The sequence below is a fragment of the Vombatus ursinus genome, unplaced genomic scaffold (genome assembly GCF_900497805.2).
Source record: "Vombatus ursinus unplaced genomic scaffold, bare-nosed wombat genome assembly UNPS02014798.1, whole genome shotgun sequence".
Classification (NCBI taxonomy): domain Eukaryota; kingdom Metazoa; phylum Chordata; class Mammalia; order Diprotodontia; family Vombatidae; genus Vombatus; species Vombatus ursinus.
In genome coordinates, this window is record NW_020954576.1 from 26,380,062 (window position 1) to 26,400,513 (window position 20,452).

Genomic DNA, 20,452 nt, shown 5'->3' on the forward strand with positions numbered 1-20,452 from the left:
TAGGTTTTCTAGGAGGTAGCTATGAGCCAAGAGACAGAAAATCCTTAAAGGACACCTGGGCCTTTACTGTCATAATGACTTCTGGAATAAAGTTTACATTGCCTAAAGTATGACCGTACAGTCAAGTACAAGTTTTCTCTGAGGAGTAATGGAATTAGCAAAAGCTTAAGTCTAAAAGACAGTTGTCACTATAGGGGAACATTTTCTAGACATGCTAATCGCCATGCATATCCTATAACCCTATTGGTAAAGAACATTAGCAAACTACTTACTGCAAAGAGGCTTGTATTCTTTTCTTGAATCATGGACTCCAGCAATGTATGGCTCATTTTAATGACATTTTCAATATAGGGTAAGCAACTTGACTGATATTCAAGACTTACAACCTTGATAATATTAATACGTTTTTCAACAGCCATATAAACAACATCTCTAAAATAGTCTGTGTATACGTCCAAGATATCTTTAAAATCACTTGAGGTTAATTGTTCTTGTAGTCTTGATATTTTATATGCCATTGCCTTCGCTTGTTCTACCATGGTACAAAATTGAAGAAATTGGTGGCTATAACATTCAACTCGTGCCATTGAATTACCAACAATGGTCAGAAGGTTCACAATCTGTAAATAAATTATTAACAGTTAATTAGGAATTACAATGAACACCAAGAAATCTCATTTTTAATACTTTCTATTAAATTTAAATTATTTACTCACTTCGAAAAGTTAATTTCATTAAGCTAAATTCAGGACTACATTTTATTAGGCTAAAACTCAGTTCTAAATGCCCAAACCGCTGTAGAAAACAAAGATAGGAGTCTGTGAAATATTCAGACTGACATTTCTTCTTTACATCACTCTTTCTAGAATGGCAGAATTAAAAATGGTGATGATGATGAGGAGGAGGATGATAAAGATAGCTAGCATTTGGATAGCACTTACTATGTGCCTGACACTGTGCTTTGCAAATATTATCTCAGTTGATCCTCACAGTAATTCTGGGAGGTAGATGTTTTTATTCCCATTTTGCAGATAGGAAAACTGAGGCAAACAGAGGTTAAGTGACTTACCAAGGGTCACACACCTAGTAAGTGTCTGAGGCCAAATTTGAACTCAGGTCTTCATGACTCTGGAGTTGGTACTAGATTTGGATAATTATTTTACTAATTCAGATCTTGTTTTGAGCTTTGTTACTAAACTCACATTGCTTTGGTAGGCAGGATCCATTTCAAACAGGACAGAGTAATCTGGCCATTTTGTCAGCATTTTCTGTCTCTCCAATTCTTGTTCACTAGGCACTTGCATAGTCATAGGATCAAAGAAAAAGATAAACAGGCGCTGATCTTGACTGAAAGGAATAAAATGAGCTAAAAAACACAATTAAAAAATTAGTATTTTAGCAGTCCCATCTATAACAACTCCTAAATTATACTCATAGCACTTATAGCTATTAAGAAATAGGGCAGGTGATGGGGCAGCTAGGTGGCACAGTGGGATAGAGCACTGGCCCTGGATTCAGGGGACCTGAGTTCAAATCCGGCCTCAGACACATAACACTTACTAGCTGTGTGACCCTGGGCAAATCACTTAGAAAAAGGAGTTGCAGGAGTCCTTGGATAAGGGAATGACACACTGAAAACCGTGTTTGGGGAAAAGTTCTGGAGTAACTTGGTACAGGATGTACCCAGGTAAGAAGAGTGAGGCTGGAGAAAAGAAGACCAGCTAGTGGGTTATGGTAGTAAGAGTCTGGGTATAAGGTGATCAAAGCTTAAACAAGGGTAGTAGCTTTGAAAACAGGAAGTAAAGATCTGAGTTAGTACAGAAATGTTAGAAGAATTTTTTGAACCTTTGTTAGAGATGAAGAAAAAGGGAGAGAAAAGGAGCAGTTTTAATCCTCTGCAACTCAGAGGATAGTAAGGGTAATGTTAGTGATAAACACATTGTTTTCTGTTTTAGAAATGATTAATTAATCTGTTTTACAATGATTAGCTTCCTCCCTTGTAAATATTAAAAAAATCCCAGTGGCTCCTCATTTTCTGTTGTTTTTTTTCCCCAAGGTTCTGCCTTTCGCTCTCTGGCCTTCTCAACCTTGGAATACTTGGATTCTAGGAAAGTTTATCTGTTCGTGTAGTATAAACTACACCCTTTATAGATGTCATTTCTGACCCTGACTTTTCCTTAATTTTCTTTTTATCTCCATGGGCTTTTATTTCTAGCCAACATCAGGTAATATGTCAAAATACACAGCTCATCAAATTCTCTCTCTTCTGAGTTTTAAATCAAGTTTAAAATCTATCATAACACAGTGAACACGCTTAAAGTCAAGAAGACTTGGGTTTAGGATTTCTTTGTCTCTGTCTCTTTCACGCTCTCTCTTTCCCTCTCTCCCTCCCTCTCATTTTACCGTTAAATCTTAAAACTTATAGGTAAATGAGCTGAGAAATTACAATGCCCTGTAGCTCTAAGTTTGTAACACAGTCCCACATCTTATCTGTGTCTGTGAAATGGTGTCTTAGTATTTACACTTTTTCAGCTTTTATAAAAAAAGTTCTTTCTCTGTCCCCCCCAAAACATCAAAAGAAACAAGGCATCATTCTGCGTCTTTGACAAGGTGATTTGTCTATTTATTCCATGGTTCATTTTCTGTCCTTACCTATTCAAATCCCCTTTGACAACTCTTTATTTATACACATACTTTATAATTTTATAAAATCAAAGTTCTTTTCCTATTTCTTTAAGGCATCAAAATGTTCATCTATGAGAGGTAATAGCAACCATCTTCTAGCAATTGATTTAATTTTTTTTCTTTGTACAAAAATGCTTTTTCTGCCTTTTTCATACTACATTGTTACGTATGAAAAGGGCAGTGCTTTACTATAATAAGAAAAATGAACACCCATGAAAATAACTACAACTTTTGTGCCAACACTGGTTAGCATTAAAAGGCAGAAAAAAACTTGATAAACAATTTGAAAAACTCCCAGAAGGCCAATCTGACATTATATTAATACAGGAGCTCATAGATTGAACAACAATAGGTCCCTGCCCAAGCACCACTTAATGATTATTTTTTGGGCCCTCTTGTGCAGAGTGAATGTAAACAGTAACTGTATCTCTTGGGGCCAGCAACCCTGAGGTTGCTTCCCCTCCCAGTTTGATTTTTTTTATTAAAAGGGCCACCCCTTGACTCACTTCTTAAAGAGGAATATTCACTGAATGGGTGTTGCCTCACTCTGTAGGACATTTGTAGGAGGAACAGATTTAGGGAGAAAGATCATGAGTTCTGTTTTGGACATAATGAGTTTAGGATACAGGATATCCAAGAGAAGCAACTGATGATGTAAGACTAGGATTTAGGAGAGAAATTTGGATCATTGCTGCCCAGATCTTTATTTCCAGATCTAGTCACTCTCCTGAGATCCAGTCTCACATTATTAACTGCCTATTAAACATTGGAAAATGTTTGTGTGATAGGTATCTCAAAACTCATTTTTTTCCAAAACTCGCCCACTTTCTGAACTTTTGGCATCACTATCCTTGAAGCCGTCTAGGTTTCTACTTCCACAACTTCTTTCATATATAGTTAAGTCCTTGTTTCTCCACCAGCACAGCCACTATTCTATTCCAAGACCACCTGGACTCTTGTAATCGCTTCCTAGTTGATCTCCCTGCTTCTCGTCTCTCCCATCTCCAATCCATCCTCCAAACAGCTGACGAGTGATATTTATGAAGTCCAGATCTGACCATGTCTCCCTCCTTCTCCGAGCTCCAGTGGTCCCTGATTATTTCCAGGATCATATACAGTCTTCTGTTTGGCATTTACAGCCCTTCACAACCTGATGACAATCTCCCTTCCCAGAATTTTTATACATTGCTCCTCTTCAAGCTTTCTACAATCCAGTCAAATTAGGATTCCTACTATTCCTCATACATAACATTCCCATCTCCCTTCACCATGCTTTTGCATAGGTTGGTCACCATGCTTAGAATGCAATCCTTCACCTCTCTGCTTCAAGACTCAATTCAAGCATTATCTTCTACGAGAAGCTGTTTCTGGTCCCCCAATTGCTAGTTCCCTCTCTCCTTATCTTACATTTATTTGCATTTATTCTCTTATAGTGCTTGTCTCCTCAGTTAAAATAAAAATTCCTAAAAAACAGGAATTGTATCTTCTTTGAAATTGTTTTCCTGGTACAATGTGAGGCAGCTAGATGGCTCAGTGGATAGAGCACTGGGCCTGGAGTCAGGAACCTGAGTTGAAATCCGGCTTCAGATGCTTACTAGCTGTATGACCCTGGGCAAATCACTTAACCTGTGTTTGCCTTAATTCACTGGAGAAGGAAAAGGCAAATCACTCGACTGTCTTTGCCAAGAAAATCCAATAGACAGTATGGTCCATGGGGTTGTGAAGAGCTGGACACAACTAAAAGGCTGAACAACAACAAAAACAATAGTATAATGCTAAGTACTAATAGCTGCTTAAGGAATACTAGCAGATTAATTGATTGATCAGTAGGTAGGATACAGGCACATGGGAAGAGAAGTGTAAAAATGTAGACAATATTTTATTAGTATATGAAGTTAGAAGATAAGAGGGAGAGGATGGGCCAGGCAGAAGGACACAAACCCTTGGGCAGTTAAGGAGCATGCTAAGGTTTTAAAGGAAATACTTTGCCACCACGATTCTGCTATCTTTTGGTATTGATGGGATTGGCAGCCACTTGATGGTGAAGAACTACCTGGTGAAGTTAAATATTCCCGCAGAGCTGTATAATGAAAGAACCCAAAATAGGGAAGCTCCCTAGCAGAGCTAAAAGAACCCTGAACTGGGCTTCCAGACACGTTAGTTCTTCTAGCACAAACTATGAATGTGGACGTGCTGTTTTATTTCTCTTGGTCTCAGTTTTTGTAAAACCAGTGGGTTGGGCTCAATAAAAACTCACATTTTTATAACTTATGCTTTAAGGTCTGCAGAGTGTTTTCCTCACAACAACCTTCTAGAAGGTCAGTGCAAGGATTGTCATTCCCATTTTAGAGATGAGGAAAAGAGTTAAATAACTTGCCAAGGGCCACACAGCTAGTCAATGCCTGAGGCAGAATTTGAACTCAGATACCCTTATCCAAGTTAGTCACATTCTTTATGAGGATTCTGAATATATATTAGTTTTTAGAATGCTGCAATATGAAATGACTTTGTGCCCTTATGACTTCTCTTATTTTCCTTCATAATCTCCATGACTGTCCTTATTTATATACTGTTATTCAAAGGAAATTGGGTAGATTTTAGCTTAGGCCAGTCAGTCAACAAGCATTTATCAAGTACTTACTATATACCAGGCACTATGCTAAGTGCTAGGGATTCAAAAACAGACTCTCTTAAGAGAGAAGGCACAAGGAGTTATGAGTTAAAAAGTCCCAAGAATGAACTCTGTGTTAACCAGACTATCAGATTAATTGGCCCCACCAGCGCTTCATAGGCCAGAAAACAAGAAATTGTAGCATGTCCTCCCAAATCCCATACACTCACTGCTTATATTTCTGATCATCTGCTGTACACTATTTTTCAGCTTTTTCCTTTATGTATTATTATGGAAGGATCAAACAGAACCATTTTGAGACCACACCACCACATATATATATATTGCTCTAAATGGATCATTTAAAATAAAAACATACTTAGAGATTTTTCAAAATTATTTATCACTTCCTGAATTTTCTTGGAAAATTCCAATCTGTTGGGAGTTAGGAAGAGATTTGCATGGAATTCTGGAACTCTATAAAAGAAAATAATAGAGATTTTAGAGCAATGTAGTAAATGACATGAAACATTTTTTTTGCTTGGAATCACACAATTTTCTGACACTTACTCTATGTATTTCGTTACATAGTCGTCTTCTTGGTCCACTGAAGATTTTTCTTCTATTTTTATCAGTAAAAAGAAAGAGTAAAAACTAAGTGAAGGCTGGATCAGCAAAATGAAAGGTTGGTAAACATGGATAGAGAATAAAATTAATTACTATTAGCAAAAAAGGATACTCAGCTCATAAATGACACAAATAAGTTTTACCATGAATCTATTTATGATCATTTTAGGGATGCATTTTAAGCCAATTTACCAAATGCATGCAACTTATACACAAACTACGTAAAACAGAAAATATTTTCTTTTTAACATTTTCCAGCTATTATTTCATAGAATCATAGGATCACACATCTAGATCCAGAAGGGCTTTTAGAAGTCATCTAGTCTGTTGCTTTCATTTTACAGATAAGCAAAATGAGACCTAGGGAGGAGGAGGAGGAGGAGGAGGAGAAATAGCAGCATTACCTACCTTCTTATTTGAATTGGCAGGGTCTCAGAGGGCAGCCACTGCTATGCTCAGATAATATGGTAATATAAAACATTCTCCTAAAACCTGGTTCACTGCTTCCCTCAAATACACACAGCATCCATGGGAGGTTAAAAGACTTATACCAAGTCACAGAGGTTATAGGTGTCGGGGGGTGGTGGGGTGGATTTGAACCCAAATTGTCTCACTACTAGGTCAGTGACTTTTCCACTGTATCATTCAGTAAGACTATTTAAGGGTTTTCATCTGTAATAGTCTTATTCACCTTTTTCAATATTTCCAAAGATAAGTGGTTTCATTGGTGTGAATATACCTTCCATCAATGCAGCTGCAAGCCCTTTGCATCTTAGTAAATGGACTTCACCAGTTATCACTGGTTGAGCCCTGTTCCTGAAGAACAGCTGATTAAAAACCTGGATAGCAGGAACATATGTTGAGAGGCCATCAAGCCCAATTCCTTCATTTTAAAGATGGGGAAAATGAGACAGAGTAAAGTTAAGAGATTCGTCTAGGTTCACGTAGCTGTAAGTGTCTGAGATAGAATTTGAATCCAAGTATTTCCAATACCAGGTCCAGAGCCCTATCCATTATGCCATGTTGCCTATCTTCCCCCTTATTGGTAGAAAAGTGGAGGGCTATGAATGCAGAATATAATATATATTGTCAGATCTGGTCACTTTGTCAATTTGTTTTTTCTTAATTGTCCTTCCTTACCAGGGAGGATTAAATGGAGGAGATGAGTATATTAAATGATAGTGGAGTAAATTATTAACCCCCAAATCATCCTTTGGTGGTCAACTATATGGTGAGGATCCTCTGATCTCAGCTAGCCTGGCATACAGTAACAGACACATAGTCCATCATAGGACCTATGACTGAATTGTTTCCGGTTTGGTAGTACCTGCAAAGCTCTAGAGACTTTTAAGAACTTTGGATTGCCTCCATGCTAAGATGAGGCATTGGAAGGCAAAATAAAATGCCAACTTTTCTTACCAGAAAGTTTTTCTTCAATGTTAGATCGTAATTTAGGTTTTCTTCTGGGAATTCTGGAAAATAGTGCATCTAATGTTTTGATGGAAACATCGAATGGATTATCTAGTTTCATTTCATCCAAAGGTTCTGAAAGTTTGCGTTGAAAACTGTCACGCTCAAATAGGGAATCTGGAGCACTCTCAAATGAACCATCCTCTGTATAAAAAGTTTTTCGAGGAACTTTCAAATGTATATGTACTTCAAATACTGCCTCATTTTGCCTCCTTGATTCTTTTTTCAAACTGAGATTCTTAGACATCTAATTTAAGAGACATGATAAGATGTCAGTGATATTTTAAAATTTACATTTAAAATCTTTCAAAACTCAAATGACAAAATGAAAAATGACACAAGACCAAATTCCAGCTGTTGAATAACACATAAAATGATCTACTCCATCCTCTTTGTTCTGCCCTCATACTACCATATACTTTAACATTCACATATGAACACAAACAAATAGAAGAATTACTTCCAAGTCATTCATACTGAATAAACTAAGAAAATAGTTCATATTCCATTGTGATGAACTGCATTTTATTGTACCAATTCCATCTTTATATTAGAACCATGCAGTGGCAGGCAACCTGTGGCCTCAAGGCCACATGTGGCCCTCTAGGTCCTCAAGTGCAGCCCTTTGACTGAGTCCAAACTTCACAGAACAAATCCCCTTAATAAAAGGATTTGTTCTATAAAACTTGGACTCAGTAAAACTTGGACTCAGTCAAAAGGCCGCACCCAGGGATCTGGAAGGCCACACGTGGCCTGGAGATGGGAGGTTGAGCACCCCTGCTATAGAATATCCAGCCAATGGATCACATTTTTCAAGTAAGTCCTATACTAAGCAAACTTCAAATAATTTTCATAGCAGTTATAGATTACTACTTAAATATGCACAATACTTTAACATGATGCTAAATAAAATGAAAACGAAATATTAAGTTGTCACTTTGATTAAAATCTCAATTCCAAAAGTACAAGATGGTAAAGAGTCATGCCTAGATTCCAAGTTATTTGAAAAATACATGGAGATTTTCATGGAATGAAAGCTAAATTGGTTCACAGTGTTATATATCAATCAAAAAAGTTACTATAATCTTAAGCTGCATTAAAAGAGAAAGAGTGAAGAGTTTCAGTTAAAATGGTAATGTAAAAGATCATAGAAGAGCTGAACTCTCCCATATATACTCTAGCAAATATTTTTAAAGACCAAGATAATGATCAAGAAATCCAAAGAGCTCCAAAACTGCACAAAAAGATAGGCAGAAGCTTGTATGCAATGAAAAAAGGAGTCCTACTAGGGAAGCCAGAAGGGGCACAAGAGGTCAGAAATCCGTTGGGGGTTTCTTTGACCAGAGAGAATGCAAGCTATCTAAAGCCTGAAGCACTTTATAGGGAAAAGGGAGGGGAAAAAACAGATTTTTGTTCATTAAAAAAATTTAACTTAAAAATAATCATTTATTTCTTGAAAATTATGACCAAATAAAAAAACCCGAATAACATATTTTAAGAAACCACACATGAAAACTGCTCAGATCTATAAGAACCAGAAAACAAAGTGGAAAAAAAAATGTACCACTTACTTCATATAAGAAACCTCAAAATAAGAACTCCCAGGAATATTATAGAGAAAATCCAGAGCTTCCAGGTAAAAGAAAAAAATATTGCAATCAGTCATAAAGAAAGAGTTCAAATATGAAGAAACTGCAATCAGAATTACATAAGTTTTGGTAGCAACAACCATAAAGAAAAGAAAATCTTGGAATGCAATATTCCAAAAGAGAAATGATAAAGATATACAAAGAAGAACAACATATTCTGGGGCTTCTGAGGCTGTCTGTCATTGGAGTCTCCCAGGCTAAGGCAGAGGTAGAAGTGTAGCTGTAGCCCAATTCTTTCCATGGTGTATCTGTATTGTGAAGTGAATTGGCCAAGATGTTTCTGCAGTATTACCTCAACGAGCAAGGGGACTGGGTCTATACCTTAAAGAAAACAGACCCTGCAGGACAACAGACCTCTTATGCTCACCCAGCCAGATTCTCCCCAGATGACAAGTATTCAAGATACCTTATCACTATCAAGAAGAGATTCAAGGTTCTCGTGACCCAACAAGCATGATTAGTCCTCTGAATTACCACCCACCAAGCAATGGCAGCCACCAAGGACTGTGGCCCAAGAACATTTTCCTACGTCTAGACCACCTCATTCAGGAAGAGCTTATATCTTTGACTCTTAACCCATTCTCGCAACTTTCCAATTACTCCTTTTGTACACTTGCTTCTTAGAATCTAGCTCAATTTGTCTGTGTTCCTCTCTATACTTGGTAGCAATCAGCCTAAATTGAAAAAGCCTAAAGTTGACACATCTTTTTAATCAATGTTGTAGCTATTAAAGCTGAAATGATTTAGAAAAAAAAAAAGAACAACATATTCTTCAATACTGGTCATAATAATATAGACAAAAAAGTGGATTTGTAATAGAATTGAGGACTTTCAAACATCTGTGATAAAAAAAAGATGAGTAAAATCTTAAAAATTAAAACAGTCAAGAGGACATGAGAAATGTAAACATATATGAGCAATTGGAGATATTCCTTTGACTTTTTGTAATAAAATCTGGTTTACATATAACATCCTTTTTATAATACCTAATTTTAGGAGACATATGACTTCATCTGTGGGCTATGTAAATGTGCTATGATGAGCTGCATTATAAGATTTGACTATATTATTGATCACTATGACTTCCTTTATACGGTGACTGCGTTCTCAAAAAGAGTTTACAAATCAATTGTTCAAAATCCATTAAAAGACCTCGTTATTTACAACAAAATTGTGTTGAATCCCCCTACTTCCCTCATTTATATATTTTATAAGTGTGAAAATAATATCATCCTTTGCATCTGAAAACAACACTATTGACCAGGAATTGTCAAAAAACAATGGTGTATGATAATATGTACATTATAAATAAAAGCTGTGATTGTTGAGACAGAATTTGAAGATGGAACTATAGATGTTTCAAGCTATTGTAATGCTCTACCACAATCAGAAAATTCTCCCTTAGAAATCTACTACTTTTCCCCAAATAAATATGAATTTAGGCTAAGTCTTCTTGATTATTTTCCATGGAAAAGTAGATATCTTTGTCAGGTAAAATACTGAATAGCTAGTATGGACTATATTACTCTTTCGTGAGACTATAATATAAATTATATAATATATATGTGTGTATATATATATCTCATTGTGTAATAGTAATAACACTGAATAACACTGGGTTCTTAAAGGTTTTGCCAGTAGAACACAAACAAAAGACCACCATGAACATAATTATAGTATATGTGCCATCTATGGAGAGGATAAAAAGGTAGGGAAGTTCTATGAATAAATGGATAAGATCCTCCAAATTAAACGAACACATTCTTAGCTACTAGGTGATATTAATACAAAGGAGGGAATAGTCAAAGATGTCAAGAAACATAATGGAAAATATGGATATCAATATGATAGGTTGAGAGGAAGAAAGGACCTAAGGATATCTAGTCACTCCCTTTCCCCTTGCATTTTATAGATGAGAAAACTGAAGTCCAAAGAAGTTAGGTAATTTGCCCAAGGTCATAAAGATAATAAGCAGCCACTACGGACTTTAAATCTCGGTCTTCTAGCTCCAAATCCATTGCTTTAGAAAAGTCAAAGACATTGACAGGAAATAATGGAAGAGATAGTTAGGAGCATGACAAGTGTTAGGAAAGGAAACCATTGGCTCTGCAATTTGGAGACAGAAAAGACAAATGGTCAATAAACAGCATCCACAAATACACAGGAAGAGGAGAGTGAGGTAGGAAATTACAAAATTCTTTTAATTATCCCCCAATATCTCCCTGAAACAAAGGCCTATCTTCTTAATATCAATAATTTACCAGGATTCTTATATGGTGGGGAGACATGCTACCCAGTCTATGAAAAATTTAATGAGTTTTCACACAGAAGGTAACGGAGAGTTAAATGGAGGTATGAACAGTCTGCAACATAAAACAAATAAGGAACTCTGAAGATCAGGATGAGAAATAAAGGAAGTAAGTCATTAGGAAAATATAGGATTAAGAAAACATAGCCAGGTGCTCCAATGGTAGGAGCAAGTTGTCAGGGGAAAGCAAAACAGGCCTCAACCATACCACCCTTTGCCAAACTTATGGAGAGAAATGGAAAAGTGAAGACGATGAGTAGTTATAAATGGATTGTGATTTGCGTCATTGCCAAGAATACACAAATTTATGAGAACACAGATCTATTTGATTACTGTATTTAGGTCTGACTCTGTGCTTTGGAGAAAGCTGAGTAGGTAAGTCCAACAGCATCAGCAATGATTTTTCGGGCAAGATTATGGTTTTCTAAGAACTTTTACCCAGCAGAAAGAGGAAAGAATTGCTAGGCTCCAAGGATTGATCGAAGGTACTTCTCAAAGTAACCATGTAAGCTTCAAGATCTCACCAGACCATTAAAATTTAGTATTGAGAAAATTAGTGTAGCTAACCACATTACAGGATCAAGGCCAACTTGTGTGATCAGATGCTCAACCTCGATACTATTATTAAGTATGCAGCATAAGTGGTAATAAGCAATAAAATGTTATATGAAATTAATTTGTATGAAAAAAACGGACAATGAGTGTCATTAATCAGCAGCAGCACTGTGGTTTTACAATGAGAGATACAATGCCTGTAGGAAAAGAAAGAAAAATCCCAGATACAAGTCTCCACAAATAGCAAGAGGAAATTTCGGGTTGGCCAGACTCCAGCATAGAATCATACAATAGTTTTAGAGCTCAGAGGGAGCACAGAAGCCACAGAGTCTAATCTCCTCATTTTGTAAATGAGGAAACTAAGACCTATAGGGCAAAAGACTTGATCAGGGGTCATACAACTGATACGTGTGTGAAGGAGCATCCCGAGTCTTCTTGACTCCAATTCAGTACTCTGTCTACTACATCAATCATCCATCTCTACATCTTCTGTTGGTATAGTTTCCTTTCTCATTCTCAGCCTGCGTTTTCACAAAACAAGGGGATATTTTCCAAGACTTTTACATTTATTACTAAAATCACAACATCTCTATCACTTATTAAACAATTAGCTCTGAACCCTCACCCCCACTGAGAAACCTCCCTCCCCCACCCCATAAATATTTGCTCATCTTTCCATATCAAATCCTCTAATTTCCTAGCTTATATACCAGAAATATGGGTTATGCTATTTGTTAACAATGTAACAAATGATAAGAGACAAACATAATTATTCATAATTCAACTTTGAGAAAGATCAAAGCTAAAATTACATCATTAAAGCTACAAACTTCTCAATTCTGGAAATAGTCCTACCACTTAATTCTCTAAGAATAGCAGCCAAAGTTTCTCAAGAACTCTCTTTATACTATTTCTTTTCAAAGTTAAAACAGTTCTCTTAGGAAGGAAGTTTTTCATCCTCTTTTCCACTGTAGTCAGTCTCTCTTGTGGCATGGCAGGTAAATTTCCAGAAAGACCATCGAAACTGTTGGGCTCTCAATATCCTATCACCTTTTAAAGATTCAGTAACAGTATACGTAGTCTCTGTGGAGAAGCTATTAAAGTTAGCAGTATATAAAAATGTTGTTGGGGTCTTGTTATGTAAAACTATTTTATGGAACATAAAACATTTAGCCAATAATATTGGTTAGTTTCCTTGAGTGATCTCCATTCATTTACTAATCTCTTCTGGTCACACTGTGTTGTTGGCTGACCATTCCAAACTATTAGCTAGAGATTCTATAAATATCTCCCTTATCTTTATCTTCTGAATGTCATTGCTAAATAAAGCACATGCATCAACCACACAAACTATAACTTTTCAATATGAAGGTAAAAAAACAAAATTTTTAAACCTAGTCTCTCCTTTATCATATATGTTTCAACAAATTAATTTTTATATTTCTCAGAGGTCATTTTACCTTTGTAATATCATCTAGTGAAACTTTGATATCAGTTAATGAATCACAATTTTCTTTCTTATCATCTGTAACTTCTGGCACTTTAAACAATATGGTGTCCTTCGTTGCCCTAGATTAACAAATAACAAAAACTGGAGACAACTTTCAATTTTCAATTACATATTAAAAAGCTGTTTAACTTCTATGACAAATAGAAACATTAATTAAATTTGCTAACAAATTAATAGAATGTTTACAAATTTTAAATTTTTAAAGAATATCTGCTGTTTGTCTTCAAAGATTACAACATAGTTTTCTTATTTCTGTTAGTGTTTAACTTTTGAATCACAGATATATTTGATTACTATCTCTAAGACAAGGCCATATGGAGTGCAAAAAGAATACTGTATTTTTGGGACTGAAATTCTGGTTTTAGTTTTTACCAATGCAGTAGGACTGTGTAACAAAATTTTTTGAATCGTGTTTTCTTCATCAGGAAAATAAAGAGATTGGACTACTTTTATGATTTACTTTATTCCAGTTGATGATTTTATTTGTTTAAAAAAATCTATAAAACTTTTCTTGACACTTTCAAAATAGTCACAGATGTTTTTGATTGTTGTTAAAGCTACTAAAGAACTACATGATAGAATTATGTCCTGAATTATACTGATCACTACTTTAACATACATTCAATGGGTCAAAAAGGGCAAAAATATATTTCAAAGATAAGTAGTCATGAAGAATTAATTAGGGGAATACTTCACCACAATTATCCTACCACCATCATAAACATAAAAAGCAAAATGAAAACTTTGGCCTTTAAAAGTGTTTAGAGAATATAGATATCTCATGTATGAATCTGGAAATATAAACATGTTTAAAATACACACTTTTTTGTTGTTGTTGTTTAGGCCTGAGATTTCAAGGTTGGGTAATTCCTGGTATGGAAACTCCTTTCAGTAATACAGATTAGTAACACACGTGCAGCTTATTATTTTAGAGTATTGCCTAGAGGGACTGTTACTTTCCTGTGGAACACACACACAGCCAGTGAGTGCCAGAGGCAGGATCTAAACACAGGTCTTCCTGATTCCTAAATTCCTAAAATTAGAAGAGGCACATACCATGCACAGAGACATACAAAATTTAGAGTGAAATGAATTATTTTAAATTTAGGAACAAAATATAATAAAGTATTGTGGAAGAATATACTTGGTTAATTTCAATTGTGATCATATAAAATAGTTAGAAAAGAATTTCTGAATAGTTTTTAATATTACCAGATAGTTCTCTCAAAAACTTGTCAATACATTTAAAAGAAAATTATTGCATATCCTTAATACAAGAAAAATAGTAGAAATTACTTTATGAGGTCTTTGTTCTTTTTTTCTTCTGAACATCCCACTTTGCTAGATTTAATAAGTAAATCCAAAAATAGTTTGATTGCAGTCTGCACCAGCTGTCGGATCAGTTCTTGGAACATGTGGTCAACTAATTTAAGAAATCTTGAAAATTTTTCTATCATACGACGATGCACAGGTGCCTTAAGATGTTCTAGCTTGTTTTCAAGTGGTTCATGCTCAAAACAACTTTTTATTCCCTTCCTTTCTGCAACCTTTAAGCAAATTTGAAGGAAAAGGACAATGTATTTCTTGGAATATCATAGTCATTGTTTTGTAGCATTATTTGTCTAAATAATACAATGAAATAAAACTTCATAAATTTAACTTAAAATTCACTGCAATAATATGCTATCTTAAACACCAATCTAAAGGAAACCTACTATTATGTATTTTGAGAAATACATTTTAAATCAGTAAATCACTTGTGAATAGTTGGATTCTTAGACATCAGACAAGGAAACTTCAAGGAATAGCTTTGATTATTGAATGTATCTACAAAGGTCTTTATGTCTTGAGCATATAAACTAAAACGCATGCTCAGAAAAAAGAGGAATGTAGGACACAACAGAAGAAAATTTAAGAGGTCCTATAAATATTCTGAAAAGTGTGAATTCCATAAAGAGCTTTTTAACTGGTGCTTAAAAAATTTCCAATACCCTAAGGCAATGAAATAAATAAATGGTTAGAGAGCATGATCTGAATGAGGGTCCACCAAAGAGTCTGAGAAGAAGCAGTCTGGTAGGCAGGAGTAGAGACAGGAGAGAGTGGTGTTCCAAAAACTAGAAAGAAGAGAGTATCAAGGAGGAGAGAATAATCAACAGTGCCAACAACTGCAGAGAGGTCAAAGATGATGAGGAAATGAGAAAGGGCCCTTGGATCTGGCAATGAAGACATCACGGGTAACTTTGGGGAGAGCAATTTTTGTGGAATGTAAGGTTGGAAGCTGAATTGTAAGGGGTTAAGAAGAGAGTGAGAGGAGAGAAAGTGAAGGTACCTATTTGTATATTCAGAAGTTATATTCATGTAAGGAAATGCAGGATCCAGATGGGGAAGCATGGTAAATTACATTTGAGTAAAGAGCAATGGAGGGAGAAACAGAAATGAATATCACTGGAGTATACTATATTCCCCGTGGACAGAAAGATGAAATAGGTGAGAAGTCTGGGGAATGAACTATAATATTCAGGCAAAAGGTGTAATATAAATGAAGAAACTCAATTATCCAAGTATTTATGAACTTTCTATCTGCCAAAAACAGTGCAACTAATAACATCTTGACTTGCCTTGAAACTTTATTTTTCAAAAGGTGGAGGAAACAACAAGGGAAAATGCCATTCTGGATCTGATTCTCACCACAAAAGGATACAAGAGGTGGGAACGCCGGGAACAAGTGATCATGTAATAGAGAAAGAAAAGAAAGCTAAGGCACATTCTAGCATGCTATCTCAATTGAAGGAGAACAGATTTCTAAGAATTTAGAAGAATGGTAAGTAGGACATGGACCAAAATTCTGCAGTAGAAATTGACTCAGAAGAGATGAGATGCTCTCAAGAACAGAATTCTGAAGACACAATGAAAATCGATGCTAGTGAGAACAAACAGGAATTATCTAAAAACAGCTCATCAACCAATTAACATTTTTAAAACTATGTATATGATATGGAAGAAATGAGAGGTAACAGGATAAACACGAAAATGTAGCATGATACTGTAAAAATAGTGTCAGGAGTGCTGACGCCAATGAGCAGAGACTAACTGAGAAGGTAAAGGAAAATCTAGAGGTTTTCTTGTTGCTGTTTTGTTTTGTTGTTGTTGTTGTTGTTTTACAATATATTGGAGAAAAGGAGAATCAAAGCAGGGATCATTAGCACTGCTAAGGATGGAAAGGAGACTAATAACTGAGGACAGAGAGAAAGTAGATTTGTTCAATTCTGATTTTGCTTCTATTTTACTGGCCAAAAAGAATGATCTTTAGGCTGGAAAGTACAAAACAAAAAAGGTGAAAAAGAGTTATTACCCAAAATAAATAAGGTGACCTCAGGAGAGCACTGTGTTGCCTTTGACAAATTCAAATCAACTTGTTGATTAGTTGTGTCCGACTCTTTATGACCCCTTTTGGGGTTTTCTTGGCAAAGATACTGGAGTGGTTTGCCATTTCTTTTTCCAGCTTACATTACAGATGAGGAAACTGAGGTTAACAGGGTTGCATGACTTGCCCAGGGTCATACAGCTAGTAAGTGTCAGAGACCAGATTTGAATTTAAGTTCTCCTGACTCCAGGGCTGGCACTTTATCCACACTGAGCCACTTAGCTGCCCAGATCAACTCTATCCTCTGGTTCTGAGAGATCTGGGGAATGTGATTGCTGAGGTACTGTCAGTGGTATCTGAAAGCTCATGAAGAAAGGGACAGTTATTGGATGACTGGAGAAGGGCAAATAGTATTCCAGTGATCAAAAAAGGACAAAGATAGGTGGTAAATTATAGGTCGGTGAGTGACTTTGACTACATTTCCTGGCTACATTAAGAGAACCTATATTTAAGGGATGCTGAGTGAATATCTAGAGAAGTGAGTGACACAAGGACCCAACAAGATCAGTCATACAAGTCTCACTTGATTTTTTTTTTTGGAAAACTGGATGAGGGAAATGCTGTAACCTACTCAGGTTTTGGCAAAGAGCTTTGATGAAGTAATTAAGGTTCTTATGAAAAAGATACATAGGCATAGGGACTATGCCAAAAGGCAATTAAATGGCTTCCAATCCAGTAGAAAAGTCAGATTCAAAGAATAATCATTGGTGATTTAATATCAACTCAGAAGGTTGTCCTCCATGGATTGTACCAATGATATGTTCTTGGAACTGTGCTATTTGACATTTTTGATCAATGGCTTAGATAAGAGTCCGGGTGGTGTCTTTATCAAATGGCACATGTCACCAAGCTGTGAAAGATAGTTGACACTGAGGAAGACAGAGAAATGACCAAGCAGATCTTAGTGGGGTAGAACATTGGACTGAATCTATTAAGACAAAATTGTCTAGGGATTCAAAAGGGAATTGGACTTGATATTTTGTCCCAGACACATGCAATGGATAGAAATTTCAAAGAGTTAAATTTAAGCTTGATGTCAGGAAAACTTTCTTACCAATTGGAGCTATTCCAAAAGTGGAATGGGCTAGTGGGTTCCCCCACAGTGGAGATCTTCAAATAAAGGCTGAATGACTACTTGTTGGTAAGGAAAGTGGAATAAGCATTTACATAGTACCTATCACGTGCCAAACTCTGTGTGCTAAATGCTTTCACTAATATCTCTTTTGAAATTTTAATAATAAATATTGGGCACACTGAATTAGCTGTTCTTTTTGAGGTACGGCCTAGATTACTCCCGACATCCCTTCTAGTTCAGCAATTCTGAAATTCTGTGAAGCACCCTTAATTTCTGGAAGGCTAAAAGAAAGATAGTTTGACAGATTATTGAAGTATCAAAAGGCCTTTAAGAATATTTAAATTTATTTATATATTTAAGGTTATAAAGAAGAACCAAAATCATATCTCCTGGGAAACCTTCAGAATGATAAAAAAAAACAAACTTTTATTTTAAAAAAAACTTTTTAAAAGATCATTTTTTTAACTGAAAAAACTAGTCAATCTAAACTAGTGAAGAATAGGTGTGTCAAAGTGCAATACTCTTATAAATAGCCCAGTTGATGAGTAATTGAGTAATATGTGATAAAAGCAATTTATTGCTAACACTAACTTGAGAACCTATTGGGCTTCTGGCTAACACTCTATTTTCTCTTTCAACTATATGCCTAAAATGATAGTGATTCTATGATTTTCTAGTCCACAGTGAGCTCTGATGACTGAGTATCCCAACTAAGTAAGGCAATAAACAAAAGAGGTCAAAAGACTTATCCAAGTGTCATGGAGAATGTTCTTAAAAAAAAAAAAGTCCAAATAGAAGGGATTCCCTATTGTTGGTGAGGTTCTGCACATGTTCCTATTTGTGGGTGATACTGAACTGTTTGTATCTAGTACTGAAACTCTGTGGTTTCTCCTCACCAAGAACCATGGTCATTCAAAAGTATCTGATTAATCAATAGGAAAATAAACTGAATGAAGAACATATGTAATTGTTACTGAATTATTCCATCAGTTTATCTCGTATAGTTTTAGAGATGGGCAACGAACTGGGTTCAAAACTGAAGAGAAGGAATTGGGTTGCAGCCCAAACTGCAGCACAGTGGTCCTAGATTTCTCGTAGCTACAAAAGCTTATCTTTTTTAACACTGATATTCTCCCAGTGAAGTTTTAAGAGTCGAGAATCATGAAACACCATTATGTATGAAGAATCAAAATGGTGGCAGAAATACAAAGCAAGGAAAACATGTATGGCAGTTGTAAGTACAAAGCACATTAAGAATATATCAATGATATCTTGGGGTCAGCTGGGTGGTGCAGTGGATACGATGGGGTGCTTGAGTGCTTATACTGGGACCCCAATTCCAAGACCCTATTTCTCCCTAGCCTCAGAAACACTATTCCTGGTGGTTTCCCCTGGCCCAAGGACACTGTGCCTAGCAATTACTCATGAGTGGTCCCCAACAAGACACTTATCTCTCTCCCTGGTGCAGTTACACAAAGCTGGGTGAGAGAGTGATGGGCTGCTCAGGCTGCAGCCCTAAGATGATGTCTCTAGAAGCCTCCCAATTCCTTAGTAAGCTCTTGTCCTGTGAGAAATTTTTCTCTTGTTGCAGAGCATTCTCTAATCAAGGCAGAGAAAGGGGTGCCTGGCCCAAGGATTTTTGTCCCTGGCTGGCCCAAGGATTCTTCCTCCCACCAGATCACAAAGGTCCATGCCTCTGATGACTCCCTGTCTGGTATACTCCCTACATTTTCCCATCCATAACTCCCAAAGACACCTGGACCTTTAGATTACCTAATCAGTATCCCTGGCATTCCTTTCCCATGCCCTTTTCCATATAAACCCCAGCTCCATCCTCAGTCTTTCACAGCTTCCTTAAGAATCTTTTCCTGAAACCCCTCCAAATACCTGCAAAAAAAAAATGGCTCTAAACAAATTCTAAAGCAGAAGAACCCACAAAAAGACAGAGTGAAACAAATTTTCAGCCCAAGTCAACCTGGAAGGTTGATTAGAAAGGTCTATTACCCCAGGCTGGGAGAGGAATGCAGTTCAGCTTGGGCGTGCTGGCAAAACAGGCCTCAGCAAACCTGGAGCAGGCCTCAGAGGACTGAATCATGGGCAGTTGGGGTGGTTTCCAGACTATTTAAACCACAAACGCCAAAGACAACTTAGAAGGTCAATAGGAAAAGCCTGTGACTGCAGTGAGAGAGAAGTTTGGTCCCAGTCTCAGTCCCAGCACAGCCCCGGGGCGGTGGCTGCTTTCTGAGCTTCTAGCCCACAGACTAAGAGGGAATCGAGTGGCTGATCAGAGGAGGATTTCAGGGATCTCTTTGTTGGTGCAGGATTCTCCTACTTTGCCCATGCTTGGATCTGGGTCACAGTTCTGGGTGGCGGTCCTGGGGCAAAAAGGAATGCTGGCGGGGTGGAGCTTGTAGTGGTGGTGGAAAGGAAATCCTCACAGTTCCAAGGAAGAAGAGTGCTTGTGGTCACTCACAGACCACAGCACATGCCAGAAAAGGAGTAAACACCTCGTCCCTTATCATACCACCTTGGAAGAAC

General features: G+C 36.5%; 1 protein-coding gene across 1 annotated transcript in view; it reads right to left on the reverse strand.

The window, feature by feature from the left end:
- The window catches only part of LOC114049395 (dynein heavy chain 14, axonemal-like), a 343,809-nt gene that overhangs the window by 294,145 nt on the left and 29,212 nt on the right, over positions 1 to 20,452 (reverse strand). Inside the window, exons 10-16 of the mRNA XM_027870678.1 lie at positions 14,712 to 14,962; positions 13,366 to 13,474; positions 7,343 to 7,640; positions 5,867 to 5,918; positions 5,676 to 5,773; positions 1,203 to 1,366; positions 273 to 620 (exon numbers count right to left, since the gene is read on the reverse strand). Of these exons, the coding sequence (XP_027726479.1) occupies positions 273 to 620; positions 1,203 to 1,366; positions 5,676 to 5,773; positions 5,867 to 5,918; positions 7,343 to 7,640; positions 13,366 to 13,474; positions 14,712 to 14,962 (1,320 nt within the window). The remainder of the gene's footprint in view (positions 1 to 272; positions 621 to 1,202; positions 1,367 to 5,675; positions 5,774 to 5,866; positions 5,919 to 7,342; positions 7,641 to 13,365; positions 13,475 to 14,711; positions 14,963 to 20,452) is intronic.